The sequence below is a fragment of the Pavona decussata genome, unplaced genomic scaffold (assembly GCF_977016875.1).
Source record: "Pavona decussata unplaced genomic scaffold, jaPavDecu1.1 SCAFFOLD_439, whole genome shotgun sequence".
In the NCBI taxonomy this organism is placed as follows: domain Eukaryota; kingdom Metazoa; phylum Cnidaria; class Anthozoa; order Scleractinia; family Agariciidae; genus Pavona; species Pavona decussata.
Window position 1 is genome coordinate 61261 of NW_028145794.1, and position 26948 is coordinate 88208.

Sequence of the window (26948 nt, forward strand, 5' to 3'; positions counted from 1 at the left end):
GTTCTAGCATTGCTCTATGCTCGATTGCTTCAGGGATGTATAACATCAACGATTTGAGTTTTAGGCACACATTATAAACCTAAGAGGATGTTAAATATCCTTTCTGGTTCAGCCGGCCAGGTTGAAGCCCTAGCATCACTGTATGCTTGAGTGCCCGGGGATATATAACACAATCAATATAGTCTTTTTTAGGTGCATATTATAACCCTAGGCGAATGTTATATATCCTTTCTGGTTCATCTATTTTAGTCCTAGCATCACTGTATGCTTGAGTGCTCTGGGATATATAACACAAACAATATATTAAGCAACTCTTTTATTCCTTGGCGCTCAATTATGTTTCTTCTGTTTGTCGGTTTTTAAGCTAACCACCTTTATATTTACATTTCGTTAAATAATAACAAAAAATTAAAAAGAAAATATAATAATAAGGTTGCCATCACATTGTCTCTTGGAACTAGAATTTTTTTTACACAGTTTGACATGATATGAAAAAGTCTGGCTGTTCCGACCAAACGAATAATAACATAACAAATGTCAAATATACCATCACATTTATTTCATATAACAAATGTCCTTTGCCAAAATTGACTCGGCAATTGAGTTCTGCGATAATAACTTTGGAGCCCCAAAAAGTTTAATTAGTTATGAAAATTCAAGCTAAATAAGAATTGAAACTGGTATTAATAACATGTTTAAGGTGGAAATATAAGTATTGGTGCCCGAAGTGGTGAATAAACAGTGACAGTCTATCGAATATTTGCCACGCTAATATTTCAAATTACGACCAGTACTGGCGTATGACTTCATTGTTCATGTAACAATTTTTAGTCGTTAAGCTTTCTTCTTTATCGAAACCAGTTCCTTTAATTTTTAAAACGTCTGGTTTAGAAATGCCGAAATCTTCATGAGATATCAATTTATGTGCTGAATGATGTTTATTTTTAAGGGTAAATGTTTTGCTGTCATGGTGACCACGTTTTTTTTTTTGTTTGTTTTTCTTTTTCGTCTTTAGGCCTGAAAGAGCTGCTTTAAAAGCAATCAATCTAGTAATGACAATTGGGAATTCTTTTAATAAAAAGCTTGATAGCATCCTCTTTCCAATTTTTCTTGTTTACATATCAACCTGCATAGCGTGCGTTCAGCTAAACGCTTTCCAAAAAGATTAATGATATGTTAATTCCAATTTGAAAGTGGCCTGTTGCAGTAACATATTGTCAACACGTACCTGTTAAAAAGCTTCTCAAATTACTCTAGAAGCACATTTGCATGTTTAAAACTGAAAACAATTCCGCTTGAAACACGGCAAAACGCACGTAACGGACGACACGCAGCTGATAGATATCAGGGATCGGAACACAACGACGACCTTACACACATAACACTGAAATTGAAGGACATTCCTTGCCTTCTTATTATTATGAAAAACAACTCGACAAAAAATGTTGCATACATGTGAAATTGCGGCTGACTTAGAAGCATGAAAATTTCTTGCGACAACCAGTTGGGAAGCTGTGTTCTTCTATTGCAATTTGCAACATTTGTGGTCGGTGAGTGATGGTGTAATTGTCTCCCCTGTTTAAGTTTATAACTTAGTTCTAAGTAGATTTATATACTATAAGAACGTCTAATTATCTGGTTGAGACTGAAATTAGTATTTTCAAGCAATTTCGATAGACACTCAGTTGTTCGGACTATACAAAAACACAGCAACATGAGAGTATTGCACGGTGTGGTGGGGGGAGGCGAAGTATTTCGTGTTGGATTTCGGAAATCGTCCTTACATTTTTGGCCAGGATTGTATGTAATAAACAATTCAATTTGATTTTACTGTACTCAAACCTAATAAACCTAAAGGCCCAGGATTTTTTAACCGAATTGGAATTTCCAGACGTTGGTCTTTATGGCGCTTGGATGGGGCTGGGGATGAGAGAAGATCTGAGAAAACTCTCATGAAAGAGCCAAATTAACATAAACAAATTCCTCTTTCCTAGTTGGAGATTTAAGCTTAGTAGGTTACATTCAAACTTTTTGACCGAGTTACGTGCAAAGACCCGTAAGTTCTCAGTGTAGGAGTAAAAACTACCCAGACCTACTGGTATATATCATTTTAAACCTTATAAAATAGAAAAATATGGCAAATTAACATTTCGTAAATAAGGCAAATCCTATATCATCTATGAGGCACTTAACGAGTGCTCTATGGAATGACCAATGGTTGAATGGTCTTTAGAAGGCATTGGCCTCTATTAAAACCGTCATCACTTATTACAACCATTAATGTTTTCATATGCGCTTCTTTTATTAGTGGCTATTTTCCGAATTCTGGCTCATATAAGTAGTTTTTAAAAATTTTGGCTCCCTATTGTCTGATCGCTTGTTATTTGTTTCCGTATTTTTAATGACGTTGTAAAACGTACTTGTCCTCTAAATTGGCTAACGCCTATAGTTTCTATTTCTCATAGGCAATAATTTGAACCATTCTTCAGCCACTAAAAGAAGCAGTGAAGCAATTATAATTTAAAAATTCGGATGTTAAACAATACCTTCCACCTACAGCGTTCCTTTCACAGCAAAACAGAGACAACAGTCTCGCCACTTTTCATTTTGATATCATTCACTAGTTTTTTATCCAAAAATGCCACCCTTTTAAGGAATATATTAAATGCCTTGCGAAATGAGTGGATCCGTTCAGATTTAGTTCCCAGTTTCCATGGAGATATTAAATTGAGCAAACAATATTTGCCAAACATAACTGAACCTTACAATCGTAAAACGTAAACTCGAACTATTAATAGTGAAACAAATGTGATGTTATGGTGACAAGTGATGGGGACTTAAAAGCGATTGCATTCAAAAGTTACATGACAGGACAATTTTGGGTCGTATATTAAATTTTCAATATATTTTTATTAGTTAGAAAAATGAAAATGTTCCTATTTTTTAGACGTTTAGGACAAAAAACCGTCTACACCAAGCAGAAAAAAAATGAACTAGTTTTGAGAGTTCCTTGAAAGTGTCCACTTAACTTTAAAACATCCCTTTTTCAGGATTTTTTTGAACACATTTACCACATTTTGAGTCACTCCTCCACTTATGTTTTTTCTCTTTCCTGTCTTAATTCAAGCACATTTTAGTCCTTTGAAATACCAATGTCCTCAAATGATTAAAGTTTACTTCATAATAAAAGAAATGCCGAATGAAGAGACAAATTTGACTAGACCTGAAGAAGAGCAAGTTGGTTTCTAACAAAAAAAACACTTGAGCCACGCTACATCCTCGTGTTTAAGTAAAAAGGAACAGACAAATTTATTATTACCAAACCAGAGATTTATGCCTGTAAATAGCTTAAGAAAACCGCCTGCTTGCTATATGGATGTTCCCAACAAGAACATGTAGCAACCTTGTTCCCAGGGTCTTTCCTCTTCACGTCCCAGGGAGCGAGAGAGGGGAGACCCTGATTGGGGCTGGTCACGTGTCTCACAGAGAAAAATTAGATCAAGGGAGGGGTCCTTCACTTGCCATTTTTTTGTCAAGATTTATTGTCCACTCCGCTTTGCTGCGCGAAGCCCACGCGAAATTCATTCAACTGGCTATGTTTTTCAGTATTCTTCATTTTGCGAGTCATTGAAACATTAATCTGAAAGCTTAACAAAGTCCGTTGTCTTGAGGCGCTGTACTTTGAAAAATCACTGTGTATAAACGACAAAATTAACAGTAGACGAACAGCGCCTTCCCCCTCAATTCATGGACTCAGTTGTAATCGAGGTTTATTCTAGCTTTGAATGCGCAGATGAAAGATCAGATCTGAAGAACTAAGGAAGGAAAGTTGAAAAGAATCGGGCCGATGTCTAATTGCTCTGGAAGTCATTCTGAAGCAACTGCACTGCTAACAGAGGGTTTCTTTCTGGAAAATCTTAGCATAAGCGCAGTCGTTCGCGTCTCTGGTATTTAGCGTCGTTGGTTTGTTTACGTCCCCTTGTCTCTCGGGACGTAAACAAAGCAACGGTGCGAAATACTAGAGACGCGAACGACCACGCACATGCTAAAAGATTTGCCAGAAAGAAGCGCTCTGTTAGCAGGGTTGCAGCAACAAACAATACACAGAAAATAGCCCATAAGCAGAACACTTTCGGAAGGAGGATGTACGGTATAACAACATGTATACGGTAAAATTTTCACGGATCTTTCAATCAACAAAGAAAACCCTTTCGAAATGCCGTAATCGTTGCAAAACAATAACGAAAATAACCAATGTTCCAGTTGATGGCGTCATAGTTAATAAAAGGCAATGGTTATGAAGCCCCACATTCTTCCTTTGTTTTAGGTTTTTGTAGGCCTTTTTTGCCCTTGAAGGTGCACAAAGGTGACAACGCACAATAGCACTCCAATTAAGTTGAAAAAACTGACCAATAGAAACATACCTTTAATTTATTCAGTCTGAATGTGCGTCCAAAAAACAAAAGGTTGTGCACTGTCAGGGAGCTTTCAACCTAAATTGTAGCACCGTTGTTTTTGCTTTTGATTTTTGCCGACTTTCATAACCAGTCTCGTCTACTAACTATGATAGCGTTAAAGTCAAATTTAGTCTGCGGCTACATTATGGCTCCGAGATACATTTCCGGTCACGTTTGATTCTTTCCTGGCCGTCAAACGCGGCGCGGAGGCCGAATCCTCGATGCACCGCTTGACTTTAACGGTGCCTGACTTTCAGAGATCGTGGACTTGACGACTCTAAAAGTAGATGTGGCAAAAATTCACTTCGTGGAAGTGCGCCGCCGTAAAGCTCCTCGGCTACCACCAGACTGAATAGTCGATTCCCTTTGCTGTAAAGATTTCACCAATGACTTGTATCTCCAACTGATTTACAAAGTCGATAGCAGCACATACATTTACAGATTCACTCGCTTTATATACCCTTTTAGAGGTTTCTCAATGACCAATTGACATGACCTTTGAAACACACGCGAATCGTAAGTTGACTTGACTGGGGCAAATTTTCCCATCTCCGGTACACTTAGTACAGGCAAACTGACACTGAACCGCCCCTCTCTCCAGTCATTTATTTGTAATCTCTCAGATTCTGGGAGACACGTGACCAGCCCCAACCAGGGTCTCCTCTCTCTCGCTCCCTGGGACGTGAAGAGGAGAGACCCTGGGAACGAGGTTGGAACATGTAGTTGTTGTTGTAACCATAAAACAGATATTGAGACCAATTTTGATATATTAAAATTCTAGCTTGACTACGAGGCTTAAAGGAACAAAACAAAAGAAATTAATTAATTATGTGTTCATCCCTTGGCACACAATGAAATGTTTATTTAATACAGGTAGCTCGTCCCGCGTACAGCTAATAAGGAAGCCTAGATGTTTCTTCGATGATTTATAGCCTTATGTGGACAGTATGCGATGAAACCTATATCAACTTTACAGAACTATAAATTAGCCTCAGCAACGGCGAAGCTCAAAAAATTGGAAATAATTCGCCATCCACTTTTTTTTTTGTCATTTTAGACGTTTCATAGGCAGGTATCTGCCGGTAGTTTATGAACCACTGACCCTTTCATAACTGCTAGACTTCGCTTCCGAATATGCATGTGTTCTAAAGCGTTAAATGTCAATAAGGCGCATACTCTTATACGCTTATTTTCGATAGTCCCCTAATATATGTGTCATTGTAGAAAAAAAACCAGTCCTTTTTGGAGGAGAAAAATATATTTAGCCTATTTCTCTCTATTTTAGAACTTGTTCATTAAAAACTCCGTTTTCATTACCGGGTTGGTTACTAAAACTTAACGTATGCACGTAATGGAAAGTGATGAGGGCAAACTTGATTTCCATCTTGGATTTCTGGTTTTACCTAAAACTTCAGAAAAAAAAACCAATAAAATTCTCTGAAAGGAAATAAAAACTATAGAAGAATACCAACATGGTCGAACTATATGACCTTTTTGATAGATGGTTGTCTTATTCGATGACACAGGCATACTCGCAAAAAGAAAATCCAAATATGCCAGTCTCGCTGACTGAAAAAAAAAATCACCAGGCTTAAAACATAACATCGAATTTCTTGAAAAAAATGTCGATGTAATAAAGGTAATATTTGTTAATTAAAAAAATCACCAGGCTTAAAACATCACATCGAATTTCTTGAAAAAAATGTCGATGTAATAAAGGTAATATTTGTTAATTAAAAACAGGAATTCCGAAACTGTCGATCAAAGTGACATTAAATTGTTACCACACAAATTTCTGGAAAAGTCACATTGTTTGATGCGTTTGTTCAAATGTTTGAAAAGTTTAAAGACGCACGGGCTGAATCTGCCCTCCCCCTGGTCTACAAAGGGATAATGTAATAGTGTCCACCCGTCCAAACTGTTACTGCATCAAACACTGCAGTGATGTCTTTCATAATACCGCTATGCTATGCAAATGATATGATTGACTAAAGATACTTGGCTCCAGTAATTACAACATGAAATCTGGTTTTGTATTACTGATTTAGGCCCGAATACCTCTGATTCTGTGATCTACTTTCCAAGCCTGCAAAACGACATGTGTGGAGGAAGAGAAGTAAAAGAAAAGTGTGAGCAGAAAGGACGACGGCTTGTCAGAATCCAAACCGCGGATAGTCTTCTTGCGGCGGTGAAAAGGATAATCAGTGAACATGGCAATAAGGAATACTGGACTGGACTAAGGTAAAATGGATCGGTCGGTACAATAAATAATTGGCAAATCATAATTCTAGCATTAAGGTTTGAGCGTTTTTCATTTTAGCCGGCATGAAGGAACATTCTATTGGCACGGCCAAAAAGGATCTGATTATAATCTCACTCTCACTGGAGATACCAAGGACGACCAGTGGTATTGCTTTTTCATTAAACCTGGTGAAAATAAACTGAGAGGAGAGCCATGTCATATGCGGAAAAGATACATCTGTGGAAAGGGTAACGTATATACAATTATTACCTTCAGTCGTATTGCACCGATAATAGTTAAAATACGTTAATCTTTGCCAGGCCAATGCGTTTTAATTCTCAGCATGTGTTAAAACCAAAGTCCATTTGTCCCCCTCGTCTCAGTTATCTGCTATTGGTTGTGTCTTCAAAAATATTCTTCGCTATCAGGTCAGTTAGCATAGCTAAGTTAGCAAGGATAAACTCTCGTACAAGGGCACAAAATTGAGATTCAAGTTGACGCACAAAACACTTCTTAGCTTTAATGAACGTTTTGATAGGTTATGGGTATAGAAAATATTTAGGAAAATTACATGCATCCTACATGAACAATTACATTATCTAAGCTACCTTGTCTTGTCAAATTTTACGTTAACGGAAACTAAACTAGCTTCTAGTCATCCAGAAACCACAGTGAGATCAGAACCAATATCACTTTTGGACTAGACTCAAGCAATACTTATCTTGTAATTATCTGTTGTAATACTTTACTTTCTATGTTAATGTTGTGTAAATAGTGTGAAATAAATGAACCTTGAACCTTGAATACCAAAAAAGTAACGGCTACAACAACGCCACTTATCCAAACAATGGTGACAGTGGCAATTGCGACAAGAAAAACTGCAGTAAAAAAAAAAAAAACATCAGAGATAATAAAGTGTTATTGTTGTAGTTGTAGAATCAGCATCAGTAACAGTGAGCAGCCCTGGAATGAATACGCCGTCGCTTGCCAGCGGTATACCTGCTAATACAGTCCTGCCGAGCAGTACACTGACAACATCGATGGTCATTGCAAAAGAGAGTCTGACATTAGCAAAGACAGCAACAGCAATGAGTAGGTCTGAGCTTACTAACCTCTCGCCAAAGACCAATCTATCTGCTAGCACAGTCCTGCAAAGCAGTATTCTGACAACAGAAATGGTTAACCCAACTGAAGCGCTAACGTTAACCACTGGTGCAATTGAATCTTCCATAGCAGAATCTTCCAGCAGTTCCGGATCTACACAGGGAAAAAACGCTGCTAAAGAGGAGGTATTAATTACTATTTATTAAGACGAACCACAAGATATGCTTTTGTCTGACGAATGTTCAATAGAGAAGAATCTAATTTCAGAAGAGATTCTTGAGGACAAATTCAAGTGTACAATCAGAGTTAAGGTATCAGCCACCCTTCAGGACCGTCCGCGCGCGGATCGCTGTAGCGTTAGTTGTTTTTATAAAAACCCCCATAAACCATATATTTTTTAAAAGCTTAATAATTCCAGATTATGGATTTGAACTAACAAAAACTATTTACTTAAATGTGTTTCGAAATTGGAACGCTTTGTGTAAAAGTACACGTCTCTATAAATCATGTTCCACTCCCGCCGGAAATAAACGGAAGAAAACAATTAACACCGCATTCGCTTCTCAACACGTTCCACTAAAAAACCGTGTCTCAGATTTTTGACAAGTGCGTTTGTTTCTCTTTTATTAGCAAATGAAGTTGGGGGAGGCAATTAGTCAACACTCCCTGTGGAAAAAAGGCTCTAGCTTTAAAATCAAAACGAGTATTAAAATTCGCAGACACGGTTTTGTAGAAGAGATATATGGCATCACTCTGGCCAAATTTGAGCCAAATTGATTGAAAGGCTGCCGACTTGGAGTTCAAAACGTACGAGTCGATCGGCAAAATTTGCGTTCGGAGATAAAATAGAAAATACATTTTTGGCGGCATCCTACCTGGAATGAGATTACAACACCTAAATGTTTATTCTGATTGATATCAGAGAGGGCTCAATTTTCTCTAACAATAGGACTTTGACAGGTAACATGCAACAGGAACAAAGTTTCGCGGCAAGCAGCGGGAAATAAACTATTTTGCTTCCAGTCAGTTCAATTACACTGTGTGTGGACAAAAGACAAAATTTTTGTTGAGGTTAGTGAATGTACATGCATAGTAATCGTTTAATTTACAAACAGCAATACGCTTTTCATGTAACAATAAAAATATATTGTGTTTATTTCTTGAAAGGTTGGCTAAGTTGCTAACGATGCAGAAAACCAGTGCGAAATCAACACGAACGGAAGCGAAGCCGCCGAATGTCCACCACCGATTGCTCGAAGGTCAAGAACTGAGGCCCGGTTTATTTTAAACGCTCTGCTCTTCTCGGAAGAATTAAAAACAGAATTTGTCTTGTGCGACGGACAGCTTTCATTTCTCCAGGTAGAACCAAGTCCATGCCTAGTCGCTACATTTTCCACGACTTGGACACTTCCCTGGCAAAATCGACAAGATACAGACTCGTCCCGTTTCTGAAGGAGAATTTCACTCGATACGATAGCTCGACCGCTTATTGTTTTCCACGTTCCATCAGCAGATGGGGTCGATGAGCTTAATTGGCTTTCTTCTTCTGGTTCTTCAAGCTAAATTTTGGAGCGGCTTGCACTCTCAGCAACTGTAGCATTTTCGCTTTTCTGAATATCCAACTCCTCCAGCCACTTCTCTTGCCGATAAAATGAGCCTTTGTCGCTCTCTGCCAATTTTGCAGCCCATTCTTTGTTAGACTCGCTCTTCGATTTCTTTTTCGCTCTCGGTTTCGATGAGGAAAACGGACACAATCTTTTCTTTTTTTTTTTTTTTTGGCGGCATTTTCACCGAAACAAACGCTAAATATCGAGGTAAAGGCTACAAACAACACGAAGACAATTCGCACGTGTTGTGTCGTTCGAAGCGCGCACTCGGTATCACGTTACTGGTTCAATGACAGATCTTGTCAACGATCAATTAAGATAATTAACGAGAAAAAATCTTTTACCCCCGATATCTTTCGACAGAAATAACATTTTCTTCTGATTTTTTTTTTAAAGAAAGCTCTCAAGCATAACTATTTGAAAACGTTGAAACCTCAAATATGGACGGTCCTGAAGGGTGGCTGATACCTTAAAGTTGTGCCCTTACGACAGATAGAACACTGCAGTGTTCGCACTCGTATAGAGTCATACTGACATTAGTTTTCGCAAAGGAGAGGTGTCCTCCTTCTGAAGATATTGGAAGCCTGATATATACATTTTTGGGTTGAAAACGCAATTTAATTAAGCCCAGTATAATCTAAGTTTCTTTGGTGAGCCTACTGTTAACCACCTACCTATTTTTAGGTTGTCTTTCTCACTACAAAACTGCATACACAACGTCAATTTTGCCAAACGGCCACGGCTACTATCGTGCTGTCGGCAAGTAATTTCTCGGCAAGTCCCCCAATCTACCGCAGCCAGCTACAGACTTTTCCGTGCATTTCCTCAGCGCCTGGCAGCTTATTAAATGCTTGACTGTTCCAGTCAAAGCTTACTTTTTTATTATGTGAAGACACTTTTCGTAATTACGTATTCAATAACTTTATTTTGCTCCTTTATAGTTCCAGCGTTATACTGCGGAACTAAAAGCCTTCAATGCCTCAAAGAAAGGTTCTTTGCAGGTAAGATGACATTGATTTTGTGGCTTGAATAGCTGGACTGACAGTGGGTGAGTTCTGCCCGCGCAGACTCTCAACTTTTGTATTTGAGCAAATGCCACCAAACTTTGTGAATTTTTCAGAAAAAAAAATGTCTGGAAAAAATCAGGCGTGGTAGGTCAGTAGTTACTGAATTTGATGGACATTTTAGCTATATCAAATTTTCGTTTTTGAAATAACGACGAAAGATGGTTATTTTTTTCTGCCTGTAAAATTCTTTTTAGCAGGAAAAAATGCTCTTTCAAAATCACAACATTTCACATTTGAGTCATCACGAGGATGTTGTCTGGTTACAAAGAATATGAAATTTACCATTTTTGAAGGTGATGCATGTGGATTTATCTTATTGCTATGGTGAAGCTTAAAATACGATAATCAAGGGTCGAGACAATCTCTTCCTTAATCATAGTTTTTTTGTTAATTGAAATCCTCAGAATGCAGCCAACACAGCCAGTAATTTTTTAAAAGTGCTGAGAAAAAGGAAGGTCCAAACGAACGACATCAATGTGTTGCTAGCTACTCAGGAATTAGAGTCATTTGCGATAATGTACGGCAAGACTCATTACAAAGCAAATGAAAGCAATGTCATTTCCAAAGAAAACTACGGTGAGTCAGCTCCCATGATATCAGGGTAAAAACGCGTTGCGTTTTTTTTGGTGCGTTTCTGACGATTTTCCTGAGCCAAGTTTTACTTTAACATAGTATTCATCGAAACACTAGAAAATTAAAAACTTATTCATTAGCTTTGTCAAACATTCACTTAAAAACACCAACTAACAGAAGCAGTTCATCGTGATATACTGTAAATAAACATCAAACGTAAGTTGTTTTGTTTTAGTGTAAGTGTTTTTAGATGGGTTTTTGTTAGTTGTGAATCAGTCTGGAGTAAATCTTTCGCATGGAAAATGTGAGCTCGTGAATCGGTACCTAGTTTAGTTGTCTTGTAGTTCAGTTGCGCCTTGTCAGCCATAAATGATAACACATTTGTATGTTACAAAATGTTTCGATGCTTAATTTGGATGCTTGTTTTGTTTGGACCATTAAATTTCTGGAGTTTAGTTCTGGACGAACGTTAGAGTATCAAAGAAGGGAATAATCCTTCTTTAATACAGTTACATTTAGATTTGTCGATCTATTTATACACCATTACAAAGGTTTTACAGGTTCATGCAAGAGAAGATAAAGTTTAGAGTGTAGATCAAGTTATTTGTCTTCAGTCTTTTCTTTGTATGTTTTGGTTGATTTTGGTTTTAAAAAAATGATATAAAAACTCAAAAAAAAAATCTATAAAATGTCAACGACTTCAAGTAGGCAGCGATAGCTAATCAGACAATTTTGCTACACAGTACCTCTTTCATCTTTAGGCTCGAGCTGAAAGCCGTGTTTTTTACCAATAAATCTTGCAGCAATGATGATCCAGAGAATTCCTGCAGATAGAAAAGATGCAGTCATTTTCGCTGTAAATGAGACAGAGTACTCAGCTAAGGAAGGATGGGCGAGTATTTCTGTACCCTCGGGAGCGTTTCAAGGGAAAGGTACTGTAGAATGCAAGTGCTGTTAGGAGTTATTAGCCAATCAATTACTTTGCGATATGTTTGTTGTTGTTGTTGTTGTTGTTGTTGTTGTTTGTTTTGTTTTGCTTTTTGGTTCAAATAATTCAAACATGTGGAAATTACGCTTAATAAGAGAGAGAACGAAAACGCATTAGTAAGTTAGAACAGGACTGTACGAGTTTGTAATACGACGTTCTTCTGTTCATAACTTCATTACGTCTCCTTTCCTTAGATGCTGTCGTTGTATGTATTGTTTATAATGACATCAAGCAATGGGTTCCGGATGAAAAGCATGTCGAATTAGAAGGGTGAGTTGATTTGAGTACATGTATAACGTAGACGTTTTGCAGTACACGATTAACGAAGAGAGGGTGTATCTATCAAGTCACTTCAAGTTTATTCAACTTACACAAACACGTTATTACAAAAATGTGAGAATAATTTTCAACTTAAATTTCTTTCCCTGCCCCCTTTTACTTTCGAGAGTTTACTGACGCGTCTGCCAAAGTAGATTATGTATGCACATACACGTTAAATACATGTATTTCGAGTGTATTGGTCACAAGAAATGTATAGTTTTTGAGCCATGTCGACGCAGTTCTGAATGGTCCTTTATTTTGGATATTAGCTACTTGCATGGCAAAGTGGGACGATGAAACATATGCTGAGAGGTTTGCTCTTGAGTCTCGAAAGTAGTTTCGGTGTAATTTTGCGCTTGCTTAGCTTTTGTTTTATTACGCCTTGCAATTCAGTGATTAAAACATAATTCGCACCAATTTCTCATCCAATTTGAAATTACTACCGTGTTTCGATGATGCGTTTAACAATACTTCATTGAAACCAGTCTAAAATAGCCGGAAAACTAATGTCATTAGCGTCAAATGGCATGTAAATATTGCTTAACGAGCGTACTTAGGAAGAGTACTATTCCCATCAATCCAAACATGTACACTTGGTTGAAGTGGCGTAAGCGTCTGATTTCAATTTTTTAATTATTTAGTACACCCAGGGGGGACAACTCGAGTAGAGTAACTATATCAAAATGCTGGATTTTATCGACACTTCATTAAAACTATCATCTTACTTTAAGTTCTATTGTCCAATGCCTTTGAATTCTTCCCCTTCTTTGCCTATATATATCCCCGTTTCCTTTCAATGTTGTCTTCTGAAAACCCCTAAGAAAAACTGGTATATTGACGTGATTTTCAAAATGGCGGCTAGGCAGTGGATACGTAGAATAAGGAAAGGAAATCAAAACACAGGACAACAGATTAGACGGTAAGGTGATAAATTTATTCAAGTGCTGAAAAAATTGGCTTTTTTCTCCAGACAAGTCAACTCCACTAATCGACCTCTATGTTTACCATGGTTCGTGTTTGTTACATGTAAGGTAACTAGTAACCACTTTGTCTTAAAGCAAAACGTTAACCAACCTCGAGTTACGAAGCCGCATAATTGCCGGAAGAGTGGAGCCCCCACCAGTTGGTATTCTAAAAGAGAACGTCACAATCTTGTTCAGTTACGACAAGGTATGTTCACATAAGCCTGGTTTCCAGGGCTACAACCGCTGAAAAAAAAATGGAGCAATCGTGTACAATGCGATCGCTGTCTGGTTTCCATATGATCGCTACGATCACTGAAATCACAAACCAGTGATCGCGTAGACATGGGCTTCACCAGAAAGCTGTTCGCGACTCCGGTTCGCGCCAGACTCGATTCAAAATGGCATCAGTGAATCGGCGATTCATGTTCGAAGCTTGTTATTTTCTTGTCTTTGTGCTGCTAATTAAACGGAGCAGGCAAAGAAGAAAAAAAAAGAAAACACAGATTTGGGTTTGCAAGAATTGGACTTCTTTCGTAAAAGTTGTCATGCATGGTGGCCACCTTTGTGTTGTTTGTAATCTTGGAAAGGTTGGAGCCGCAAGCCGTAGTCCATTCTGGAATTGTTTCTGTCGCTACGAGTGGTTTCATATGGTCAATACGATCGCTGATATTAAACTGAAGTCTATCTCAGCGATTGTGGTAGCTTTGATTGCTGGAGAGTGGTTTTTAAATAATCACTACGATCGCTTATTTCTTTTTATTATTTGACTTTTCCTTCCTTTACCTTTTCGTCTTTCTGCGTACCCTCTTGAGAAATATCTTTGTCTAAGGAAAGCGCGAAAGGATGTTTCATTGCAAGTTTGAATTGTTTTTTAATTTCCAATCTTTAGGGATCAAAGGAGGAAACCACGCCGCATTGTGTATTCTGGAACTTTTCTATCAAGTAAGAATAGTAGAGGCACTTAGCGACTGCAATTTCTTGTGGAGTGTACTCGCTTTTATTCAGTTAGTATTTAAGATTAAATTTGAATCTACAGATGCCCTAAGCCTAGTTAATCAGAAATAAATGTGATACAATTTTGTTATAACACATATTAATGTTGGAAGTGCAAGGTGATCCTAATAATTTGTTTAAACGATAATTCACTTCTTTTTTTAATTTTGTATCATAAGAAGTTACCATGAATTCTTTCTTACCTTCTACTTTTGTTACAGAAACTTTTATATTTTTAGTTAATGTTAGTGTTGCCTTAGTTGTTTTGATTACTTTTCGTTTAGTTTTGTGACTCTCCTTGAATTGTGGTTGGCTGAATCCCGGCCCTAAAGACGAAAAAAATCCCGGTCTAGATTGGGCTAAGGGGTCTTACTTTCTTAACGTTGCAGGTCTGAACTGAACGGGTCTTGGTCTAGCAAAGGATGCTCGCTGGTGAAAATAGTCAACAATGAAATTACCTGCTCCTGTAATCATCTTACTAACTTTGCTGTTCTGATGCAAGTTGGAGGAAACAAGGTTTAAACGTATAAGCAATTAAAAAAATTTAAAAGCGATTAAATTAGAATGTTAGACCAGTTTATTGGTTACAACGGGTTATTAACAATCACATTAGCAATTCGAATATTATAAGGAATAGAAGCTATTAAGGATGAACTAAATTTGCTTCGTCCTAAGTCAACAGATATCTGGTGATAAAAAAAAGACGTAATTTCGTCTGATGGGGAGAGCAAATAGCAAAATAAGGATCGTCTCCATATTTTCTTCAATAAAAACTATACTTTGTTATCAATGTGTTGGATAATAAAACAATTGTCCTGTTAAATCTTGCGGAATATCCCCTGATTTTAGCCAACTCGGCCTACGGCTTCGTCGGCTAAGTATCAGGTGATACTCCGCGCGATTTCGCGGGATAATTGCTAAATGTCACCTTGCAAGTAAGCAATTCGCTAGACGCAAGTTGGCAATTTAACCGATTTTGTAGCCTGATTTGTCCCAGATCGTCGAGACATTGACAAAAGCTGTTCACAATAATCAACTCTTCTCCTATAGACAAAACTGCTCATGCAGTTTCTCTAATTATTGGTAAGAGGAAAGAAAGCAGCTGTCGATCGTACCAGAATTTGTACTGACTAAACGTTCTGAAATCGTTTATCTTTATAGGAATTTTCTCCAGACCACAAGGTGGTGCTGCAGATGATCACTTACATTGGTTGTGCCCTTTCACTCATTGGGGAAGTGCTTACTTTAATAACATATTGCGTCCTCATGTGAGTTTAGTGGATAATATGCTCCACGCCATCTTATAACCACCCGTCAAAAGGCCCTGAATTATTATGCATGTGCATAACTTCGGTCAGAGCAAACGCTAATAGTCATTTTCTTGCCTATAAACCTATTAATTCGACTACTCAGTTCATAGGTGTTGCTTGAGGAAATTGTTTCGACGTCCAGTTAACTATTTTTCCTCTGGTGATGATGGTGGGTAGGGCCGGTGTAAACCTATGCCATGAATTTCAATTTACAGTTACGAACGAGCAGAATAGAAAATGATTCCATGTGACCGGCTTTAACATGTTCTAAATAAAACTGCTCGTCGCTTTCACTTTAAATTCACTTGATATCGTTCCAAAGGTTGCCTTAGTTCTTTTCCTGCATGGAAAAAAGTAATTATATATAAATAAATAAAGGAAATCTTTGTGACAAGCCTCGTTAACAGAGTGTGCCCGATGGCGTTTTCGTTAATATGTTTCCTTTGGACAAAACATGCAGCTCTGCAGCAAACTACAGCTAAATGACTTTCATTCACAGACCTTACGAATTGATGAATGTTTATGTTAGAGTCCAATAACATGTTTTAATCACATTCAGGGATCTAAAGCAGGAGCAGATTCAAATACGCCTTAATCTCGTGGTTACCATAGCGATCGCACAAATTGCATTCCTTTCCGGAATTGATGCGACTGAAACAACGGTAAGCCATGTCAAATTTTCCTAAATAAGATCTATGGTATTTTTGTGCTTTCTGTCAACCGAAGATGCATTTGTCATCCTAAAATAAAAAGGTTTTTGAGAGTTCATGGGAATAATGATAAAAAATATATCACGGCTACGTGAAATGACTCGGATTAAGTTTGAATGGGTCTTGCACTTAGAGTTTGGTTGAAATCTTTTGATTGCCATCCACTGTTCTTCGTCTGCCGCCTGTCTATCTCTTTTGTTCCGCCATGCAAGAACTTCATGCCATTTCGGCGTCATTTACTTATTCCTTGCACCATTCACCATCCGCCAATCGCCTTTCACCATCAGTCGGCTGCTGTTCGTGCTTCACAGTGATTTGAAGTTTTAGGATAGTTTCTGAAAGCTAAAAATGCGATCCAATACCTTTTTACAAGAATCCTTGGGCTTTTAATTTGAAGTTCCTGTAGTTCCTGAACGAAAAAACTAATTAATAATGCATTGTTGTCTTGTACAGGGTGTGTGTGTCTTCGTGGCAGCATTAATTCATTTTTTCTATCTGGTTGGATTTGCCTGGATGTTGGTTGAAGGAATTTATTTGTATCTGATGGTGGTCAAAGTATTCAATACCGCGGTCAAAATGTGGCTATTCTATGCAGCTTCTTGGGGTAAGTGTCATGCACCTTTTTGAGTGATATAAAATGGCGCACTTTTGTTTAAATAAACTGAAGCCAACTCAGTTATTTGAATAGAATTGAAAGATTCGCGTATTTCGAGCCCAAAGTGTAATCCAAAGCGTTTGAGGAATACACAGAAAAAATGTTACTGTGTATAATTTGATTCAAATGTAGTTCACTGTAATACCACACATTTTTTGTCTTTCCATGGAGTTGCAGAAACAGGAGTAGAAGTTTCAGAGAATGAGAAATGTTTCCAGTTGTCATCCATATATATCCCTCAAGAAACAGCTATAGCAAAAGTAATTGTGTTTCCATAGAGTTTTAAGCAGTAGATACACTGGCGTGTCTAAAAATGTTCTAATCTGTTCGGCCACACTTCGCACCTTCCATTCCGTGATAAACAGGGAATGGCCCCTCACTTTGCCCACTTTCAAATTTCGAAATAACAATGTAATAAAGCGAAGTCGAACTTTTATTATCTGGTTTAACGAGTTATGCTAAGGCAATTAACGCTCTTGCTTGTTAATGCATGATAGTCGGTTCGAACAGAGTCTCCATCAACAAAACGTATTACGCGAAAAAAATCCCAATCTCCCTTTCTTTGCAAGGACTTGACGTGTTTCTGATCCTGAGAAAAGGGTCCGGAAATTCATATCCATTAGTATCTCTCGTTTATTCATTCTTCTTCTCTCTCACCAAAGGCCTCCCTGTTGTGATTGTGGTGCTATCAATTGGGATTGCCTCCAGTCAAGATGGCGGTGTACACAGCTATGTACATGGCGACTAGTGAGTGAATTATCCATTTTTCACTTCACAAGTATCTACTAAAGTCTGTCCAAATTTTGTTCACGTTTTAAATAGTAATTTAGGAAGGAAAAAATATTAAAAGTAAAGTAAACTTTATTTATCCAGGGTGGTCCCTTCAGTTGCATGGCCGTTTTACAGAGGGGCCCTGGTAGTAAAATGGGACAATAAATATAAATATAAATTAATTTAAATAGTAAGAAAAACTGACTTGTGCTGTCTCACGTGGAAATGTTAGAAATGGTGGGTTTTGATAAAAAAAATTTTGTTTTTTATTTTTTGAAAAAGCTTTCATTTTTTTTTAACAACAAAGCCATCAAGGACGTTCAAGCCGGTTGAAAAACAAACTCTACGGAAAATTAGCGTTTTCCATTAAAACGCTCACTATCTTGTTCAAATCCGGCAAAGGCTATTTGTGACCATCCCTCCTTCCCCTAAAGTGAAAGTGACCTTTTCTACATCTTCAGTATTTTGTATTGGATTCAACGCTGTCAATGACCTTTTTTTTCTGTAGTTGCTGGGTTTCCTTCACTAATAACCTTGTCTGGACCTTCGTTGCACCTGTTCTTGTAGTATGCCTGGTAAGAATTTTTATTCCAAGCGCAGGTTGATTATTAGCGACTTCTTGCTTTTGGTTACTGATCATAACTATTTACAGGCTGAGAATGATGTATTAATCAGTAAATGACACAAGCATACTGGGACAAAATCTGAGTGCTCCTTTCATGAGCCGAACCTAAGACCCTCTGATTACTAGTTTGGATGCTCTACCACTGAGCTACAAGAGACTAGTGGGAGCTAAGGCCATAAAGCTAGGTTTATGGGACAAACATATTTACAGGCTATTTGTTACTTAGGAAATAACTTAACTCCCCTATATTTCGACATGCTTGTAATGCCGACGTCCCAGGTTCGCCTCCCGCTCTAACCACTCCTACTACAACTACTGCTACTACTACAACAAAAACTACTACAGCTACTACTACCGATACGGCTGCTGCTGCTGCTGCTGCTACTACTACTACTACTACTACTACTACTACTACTACTACTACTACTACTACTACCACCACCACCACCACCACCACCACCACCACCACCACCGCCGCCGCCGACGCCACTACTACTACTACTACTACTACTACTACTACTACTACTACTACTACTACTACTACTACTACTACTATAAGCTACTCGATGCTGGCATTGGAGGACAATTTTACAATCTAATTAAAACTCTTTATTGTAATTCTTCCTGTTCTATAAGAATATAAGAGACAACAAAACACGATCTTTCTCGTACTCCAGGGGTGTCCGTCAAGGGTGTATTCTAAGTCCTCTGTTATTCAACTTTTATATTAACAATCTGCCATATTCATTTCAAAACGCGCTTTCTGATCCATTTGTCCTCCCAAATGGAACGAAAATAAACTCACTTCTGTATGCTGATGATTTAATCATTCTGTCGAGATCCAAAACAGGATTGCAAAACTGTTTAAATACGCTATCTTCTTACTGCAAATCATGGATGCTAAAAATCAATCCTAAGAAGACGAAAGTAATGATCTTTCAGAAACGCTCAAAGAAATCCGTTGACATTAATTTTAAAATAGACACCGAACCTGTTGAAATTGTTCAGGAATACACTTATTTAGGAACTCGTATAACCCCAACAGGAAATTTCACTCTTGCGTTAGATCACTTAAAAGAAAAGGCCATGCACGCCTTCTCTAACATCCAAAAACACACACTCCTCAGTAAACTAAATCCCAACACAGCATCTCAGATCTCCGACACGATGATATTCTCGATCTTAAGCTATAACAGTGAGGTTTGGGGTATGTAAACGAAGCAGGAGTTCAAAACATGGGATAATTCCCCATTAGAAAAAGTACATTTAAAGTTTTGCAAACGCTATTTGGAGGTAAACAACAAAGCCTCTAACCTAGCATGTAGGGCTGAGTTAGGGCGATATCCATTACCTATTGCAATAGACCAAAAAATTATGAAATACTTTGTTTACCTAAACAATAAGGAGAATGACTCTATCGTTAAGCAATCTTTTCTGATGTCAAAACATTTACACTCCATTAATAATTCCGGTTTTTACTCCAATTTTATGGGCATGTTAGAAAAATACTATTCATCTGATCTAAATCCTGAAAATTTTAGTAATGAGACAATAAGGCAAATTGAAACTAATATGAAAAACAAGTATCTACGTTTCTGGCAACACAACCTTGAACACTCAAAAAAGTTAGAGTTCTATAAGGTTTTCAAGAATGAATACTCTTCGTCTAATTAATTAACTCATTTAAGAAATTTTCCTGATAGACGAAACCTAGTTAAGTTTAAATTAAGTAACCACAAACTCAGAATTGAAGCTGGTAGATATCAGAAAGATCATCTTCCTAGAGAGTTAAGATTATGTCAGTTGTGTCAATCAAATCAAGTGGAAAATGAAACTCATTTCTTGTTTCAATGTAGTTGCTACTCTTTACAGAGGCAGACATTCTATGAAGACATAAGTAAAATGATACCTGATATTCAAACGAAATCGACATCAGACATTGTGAAACTACTGATGAACTCTAAAGACTATAATGTAAACAAACTGGTCATGAAGTTTATTTCTTCATGTATGATTATACGTGACAGGCTATTATTGGATATTGATGATGTAACTTAGAATTAATTATATATTGTTATGATACTTTACACTTTTTTGTTAGTAATTAGATTATATAAGCTTTTGCAATACTGTAAATCTTGTGGTCATGCAAATAAAGCAACTACTACTACTACTACTACTACTACTACTACTACTACTACTACTACTACTACTACTACTACTACTACTACTACTACTACTACTACTACTACTACCACTACTACTACTACTGCTGCTACCACTTTAGCCGGTAGCAGTAGTAGTAGTAGTAGTAATTGTTGTTGTTGTTGTTGTTGTTATTGTTTTTGTTGTTGTAGGAGCAGAAGTAGGGGTAGTAACTTCCCTACACCGTACACTACGTTGGACACTCTTACTACGTGTTCTCATATATATATGCATTGGAGACCCAAGCGAGGCCATTAACTAAGTTTAACATATGATATGTCTGCTCCCTAACCCTTAACAATAATGACAATTTCAAGCAATTAAAATATCTGTCAGTGTTTCCCTTGAAGCACATTTTGACTTTTTTTTATAACTATTCCCAGATAAATGCCGTGATCCTTGCTTGTGTGGTCCGTGAAATCCTCAAAATGCAAAGTGCTAAAACATCGGAGCTGAAAAGAATAAGACAAGGTGCCAAGGCATGCGTAGTTCTCTTCCCTCTTCTTGGAATGACCTGGGTGTTTGGTATTCTGAGCGTGACGGATGCTGGTCTCGTCTTTCAGTACATCTTCACCATTCTCAACTCGCTACAGGTACCGTACCATAACTCTCTCAGCCACCTATAAAATTTAAACTCAATAGAAATTTCTTTATGTTATGGGGGTGCTAACCAAAAAATTCATGTCTCGATAAAGGAAAAACAGAGAGAGTTATTTAGAGTTTGAGGGAGAGGTATTCTGAATCATGAATTTTAGCAAAACTCAAAAATTCTACTGCATGATATTTCAGATTCTTTGTTCATTGCTCGTAGTCACGCGCTATATGACGTTGGAAAACATATGAATTTGGGGCCATCCAGAGTCATTACCATGTGCTTTTAGTAAACAACTGACCTTCGCGTTAGTTGATCACTCTACTAGCCTCTTTGCTGCTACACGTGATGACGAGAGCCAGCTAGCTTGAAACAGCTGTCCATGGTTGATTCTCGGTTTGGTCTCCATCATGTCACTGGCGTCAGTTATATTTCCTTTATATTTACTGCATGAAAGTTTCACGAAAATGATAGGATAGGATAGGATAGGATAGGATAGGATAGGATAGGATAGGATAGGATAGGATAGGATAGGATAGGATAGGATAGGGTGACTTTATTTAAACATGATATAGCCTGCGAGCAAGCTCTCTTGGGGGTGGGCGGCGGGAGGGGGAAAGAGGAGAGAGCTTGCAACGATGTCTCAGGAATTTGAATGCCGCCCGCAATACTCCCCGCGGCTCCCTGCTGTCCTAGCTGTCAGAATTTGGCCAATCAGCGCAAACCGGAAACGATAGCAAACGTAAACAAACATGTGAAAGGTACAATGTTATCAGATACACCTCGAAAGACGGGAATCCTTGCTGACAAAAACTATACTTTCTCTGATCGAGTATGCCTACCGAGTGCCACAAAAATCAGAAAATTTAGTGAAGGATTTTACTTAATTGTGAGCACACTAAAACCCGATTGACCAAAAGGTCGAGGTCACAAATGTCGTCCCAAGGGTCAAGCGCCATCTTGCCAACTGCACTGCAGTGTCAACGCCACAAAACTACTGGACATAAAAAAAATGTCGAAAACTTGACACGGTCCAGCCAGGGAAAAAGAAGCAGTGCAAGGAAATCGGAAGGATCTCAATTTTGCAGCTGGGTCTCCGAGGACAAGGACGCAATTCTCAATATCGACAATGTGGTTTCATTGGAACACTCAACTCGTGTGAAATTTGTGATGTTGTGAACGAGTAACCAAGCAGACGTGAGAGTGCCAGATCAAAAGGAAATCATTGCGCTTCTAAAGAACGTTGCCCTAAAAAACTGGCAGTCCGCTGTTAACGCCGTACCGAAGCACTCGGAATTGAGTCAATGTATTCAGATAGCTTTAATTTGTGACGTAAGCTGAAAGATGTTCATATTTTTTATCGGCTGAGCCAAACACCAAACAAAAAGCTTAAATTTGGCCGACCTTGACTCTCCATCTGAAATATCGGCAATCAAAGCGGCGGGCATCCCCATTCTTCTTGCTTCTGCGATCAAGTAATCGATAATGATACTTTGCAATGGGCAAACAACTAAACATTGTTTGATGCAAAAGGTTGAAATATCAAACTTGTCCCAAATCTCGTAGGTAAAACTGCAAAAACATCGCTACTTTGAAGTAAAGCATTGGCAGCTTGACTTTGCTCGGGTTTTAATTCCAGAGAAAACCTAAGTTATTTAGAGAAATTCTCGCAACCTTCACAAATAAAAACTCCGCCACCATTTTTGTGTTGTCAACACAACGCACGCGAAGAGCAATGATGTAAGCACCAAATTCAATATCCACCAATCAGTATTTTGCGTTGAAAAATTCAACGCAGAAATGAAAATTCCTGAGACATCGTTGCAAGCTCTCTCCTCTTTCCCCCCACCCCCAAGAGAGCTTGCTTGCAGGCTAAACATGATATTTCCTTCAGGCTTATTAACAACTATCTACCTAACAATAATTTAAAAATATATGGAAGAAGTGTTTAAAATCTTACTTAAGATTTACTTGAAACTGTACCCACTCAATTTAGTCTTAAAATTGTACTTTGTTCAAAGAAGTCCGCTCGTCGTACTTCTGATTAAGAGTAGACTATTCCACAACTAAGACCCGATGTATATACGTTATCATTATAATTTTATTTTTCCACAATAGTTTAAGTCTTAATTGCTGATAAACTAGCTTATTCAAGGTGGTCTAAATTACACATTCTGGTACCTAAAAGCAAGACTTTTAAAGATAGACGCAGCACAGATTGGGAATTAATTGAGACATTATTACAACATTTGTTATCAAAACCTTGGGGATATAGACACAATATAATGTATTTCTTTTGTTATTTTCCCTCAGGGCTTTTTCATTTTCATACTGCACGTTCTGAAAAATAGCGAAGTACGCGCAGAATTCGACCGCAAAAAACAAAAGTGGAAAACCTCGAGAAGCGTTGGGTCTTCCCAAGAAACTCGCCAACCATCAAGCGACATATCGACAAACAAATGGATAAACAGTGACACATACGAGCTGGACAACAAACAAAATGAAGCCGCATACCTGCCAGAGAGTGATGACCACTCTCCAGTTGTTTTGCGTCAGCATAAAAACATAACTCCTGTAGACACGTGATAGTCACGTGAAGAACGAGTGGATGTAACGTACTGTAGTGATTCCTGAGAGTGCAGTCGAAAGGCTGAGTGCATAAAGTAATACTATCAAACACGAGAAAGTGTGATTCATCAGATATCCAAACACTGAGAAGTAGGTTGAAAAAACGACGCGCAGCCAAGTATATTTAAATGACTTCGAGGTGTTTGGATATCTGATAAAACACGCTTTCACATATTACACATATTGTAGTGATAACGTGGCTATATTGTTGTCTTTTAGCTTTAATACTTAATTTTTGTTTATTACTAATTATTGTACCTAATAGCTATTTGTTTCGTTCACAACTGCATATCACAGTCTTAAGTTGTAGTGCCGATGTTGTAGCATTATTGTAATTTTTTCATTTTTTGTCTATTACTAATACCCGCCAAGATTAGCTAATGCTATGGACGGGTTGTTTAAATTGTCTTTATATGTTTGTTGAAAAATAATTAAAGTAAAGTAAAGTAACTTTCGAGTGTTTGGTATGACTTCTCAAATGATCGATAATTCTTCAAGAAATTCAAGGCCAAAATTGGCAAAAGTTTATGGTAATTAGGAACACATATCCAAACCACAGTCACAGTAGTGATTTTCTTTGTTTTCTCTTGATGAATTATTAATGAGTTTGAGAAAGTCCATTCCAGAAAAGTTTCCTATTTGTTGTTACACTTTGGAAAAGAAATTGAACAAAAACATTGCTGCATTGAGGAAAGGTCTAACCGTTTATTCCTCATCATCCAGTCATTACCCCCTTTTTCTTTTTCTTTTTTTTTCTTTTTTTTTTCTTTTATCTTTTTTTAAAGCACGGCTAATTCTCCCTTCTTGCAATCCCCGGGGACAAATAATCACAAAAGGACTGCATTGTCAAATATGTATCACAGATTTTGAATATATTGGAACTGAGCATTAGGTTTTCTTTTCAATCTTTGGGGTGAAACTGGGTGAGGTGATTGGAGTCACAAGAATCCTCTTTTTTAATCAATTTAGCGTCCTAAGGCCTTCCGCCAATCGATTCAATCACCTAAAGAAGACTGCAACCGCCATTTGAAATTAACGGAAATCAGTATCTTACTTCGCAGTCAGATTAATCAACGTATGTCGTAAGTCGGCGAACCGCTGCAAATCATGATCTTGTACCATTTATGTAGCATGATAAGTTTAACAGGCTAAATATGAATTTCGCTTGGCTAAAGGGAATGCCTGTGGCTACAATATTGAAGTTCATTAGCTTAACACACAACTTCAGTTCAATTGCAATTAACAGGGTAAATTCTAAGCACAGGATCACGTAGAAAAGTTTATAAAATAATTATGTAGTCAAGTTGGCTTGTGCCTGACATCTAATTGGCTAAACATTTTTGATTAAACATTGAACTAAAATTACTTGTAGGTTTATGTATCACTCCTTTTTATTAAATAATTATATCGTAGTTATCTCAGTATATTCCATAGTGAATGCATTCCCAAACAAGGACTATTTAAAAACATCATTAAGAACAAAACAATAAAGTAGCAGTAAGTAACAAAGATTAAAAATTATAAGCACAGGACCACGTAGAAAGGTTATAAATTAATTATGTACCTAAGTTGGCTTGTGCCTGCAACTAATTGTCTAAACATTTCTAATTAAACATTGTACTAAAATTACTTGAAGATTGATATATCACTCCTTTCTATTACATAATTATAACGTAGTTATCACAATATATTTCATAGTGGATGAATTCCCAAACAAGGACTATTTAAAAAATCATTAAGAAAAAAACAATAAAATAGCAGTAAGTAACATAGATTAAATACATAATTGCATGCATGAGATTAATTTTCTTAATTAGAATTATTTAACAAAAAACATGGTCGTTTTTGTATTTAATAATCTAAATTTTCAGGATGTAGAGCATTTTCGTACCTAGCGTCTACGATTTTATGGCCAGCGATCAAATTATAAAAAGATGATAACCGCGTACCAAGGCAGGCTCCGCCCGAAAGGGGTACCTTTCTCACGCTTCAGGTATATGAAAGGGTAGGGATTTCACGAGTCGAAGTATATGAAAGGGTAGGGAAATCTGTCAGTAAGGTGTATTTAAAAGGGCCTTTCATTAAAGTATTTCGAACACACATACTTATGACTGTACTGTCTTAAATTATTGTGAAAGGGGCACTATTTTCCAATGGAAGATATACTAAAGGGGTACCATTTCTCAATGGAAGTTATACGATAGAGGTACCTTTTCTGCAGAGTCATTAAGAGGGTAGCCAATAAACGCAAAGAAAAGTATTTTTAATTCTCCAGAAACTTTCCAGGCGACCAAAGTCCAGTCATAGAGTTAAAGGACTCTGGGTAAGAGATTACGAACGACATCTCGTTGCTGAGGTTTCTTAGCACTATCTTGAACTTAATAACACAGGGTCACTGGTTAGTAACGCAAGCTCCTCATATTTCAACTCTGGAACATATGTTGCACATAATAATAATAACAATCTTTTAATAGGATGCTCCATCACAAGAGTGGTTTACATAGAGGTCCTATTACTAGATGTATGTTATATGATGCAATTAAAATATAAAAAATTTAAGCTAAAATCGAGATATAAAAGCAATTACAACATACACACTGCAAGGATTAAAAACAAATACTTAACTATAAAAAGCAGAAAAAAGACACTTCTTAAAAATTGGAAAACTTGCTGAGTTTCTTACAATTCTCTCTAACTCATTAAAGTCTTTGAAACAGTGGTACCGCGAACGATGTTTTCCCCAATTATATCTAATATCGCAAATTGATGGGGTTAAAACATCAACACTTTAACAAAACGTCACAGTACACGAATGCTCCACTTTTTTTCTACAATTTTTCCAAAAAGTTGTTTAAAAACTTTTCTAAATGAGGAAAATTTGTGTCATGATCTTGTCGCTTGAGGGGTGAACTGGTGAAATTAATTCGTCTGAGTAAAAAACCGTATAAGCTTTTTCCTTTTTAAGTATAAGCTTTTTCCTTTTCTGTACCGAAAACGGGTAAAGAACTGTGACGTCATCAATAAATTACCGTATCCACCAATCAGCACTTTGCGCCCGAGGTTTTGACGCGGGTATTGGCGATTATCAGACTTCCCTGCAAATTTCCCTTCTCTCGGCGCCTCCGGCGTCTGAGC

At 37.4% G+C, this 26948-nt stretch overlaps 1 protein-coding gene across 1 annotated transcript; it reads left to right on the forward strand.

Moving 5' to 3' along the window:
• The first annotated feature begins 6555 nt into the window (after positions 1-6555).
• LOC146450585 (adhesion G-protein coupled receptor D1-like) lies at positions 6556-26545 on the forward strand. Its single transcript, XM_085100219.1, has 17 exons — positions 6556-6698; positions 6778-6947; positions 7630-7988; positions 10352-10411; positions 10882-11053; positions 11854-11982; positions 12233-12308; positions 13418-13529; positions 14214-14266; positions 14707-14833; positions 15479-15585; positions 16187-16289; positions 16791-16941; positions 17655-17739; positions 18272-18338; positions 20977-21186; positions 23499-26545. The coding sequence occupies exons 1-17, from the start codon at positions 6556-6558 to the stop codon at positions 23769-23771; spliced, it is 2397 nt and encodes a 798-aa protein (XP_084956345.1). The 3' UTR covers positions 23772-26545.
• The last annotated feature ends 403 nt before the right edge of the window (positions 26546-26948 follow it).

What these genes read in the sequence shown, in the direction of transcription:
- LOC146450585 (XM_085100219.1), top strand. Translation starts at nt 6,556, where the DNA reads ATGTGTGGAGGAAGAGAAGTAAAAGAAAAGTGTGAGCAGAAAGGACGA. An exon ending in TTGATGCGACTGAAACAACG is followed by an intron (nt 16,290 to 16,790) that starts GTAAGCCATGTC and finishes TGTCTTGTACAG; the next exon opens with GGTGTGTGTGTCTTCGTGGC. An exon ending in CCATTCTCAACTCGCTACAG is followed by an intron (nt 21,187 to 23,498) that starts GTACCGTACCAT and finishes ATTTTCCCTCAG; the next exon opens with GGCTTTTTCATTTTCATACT.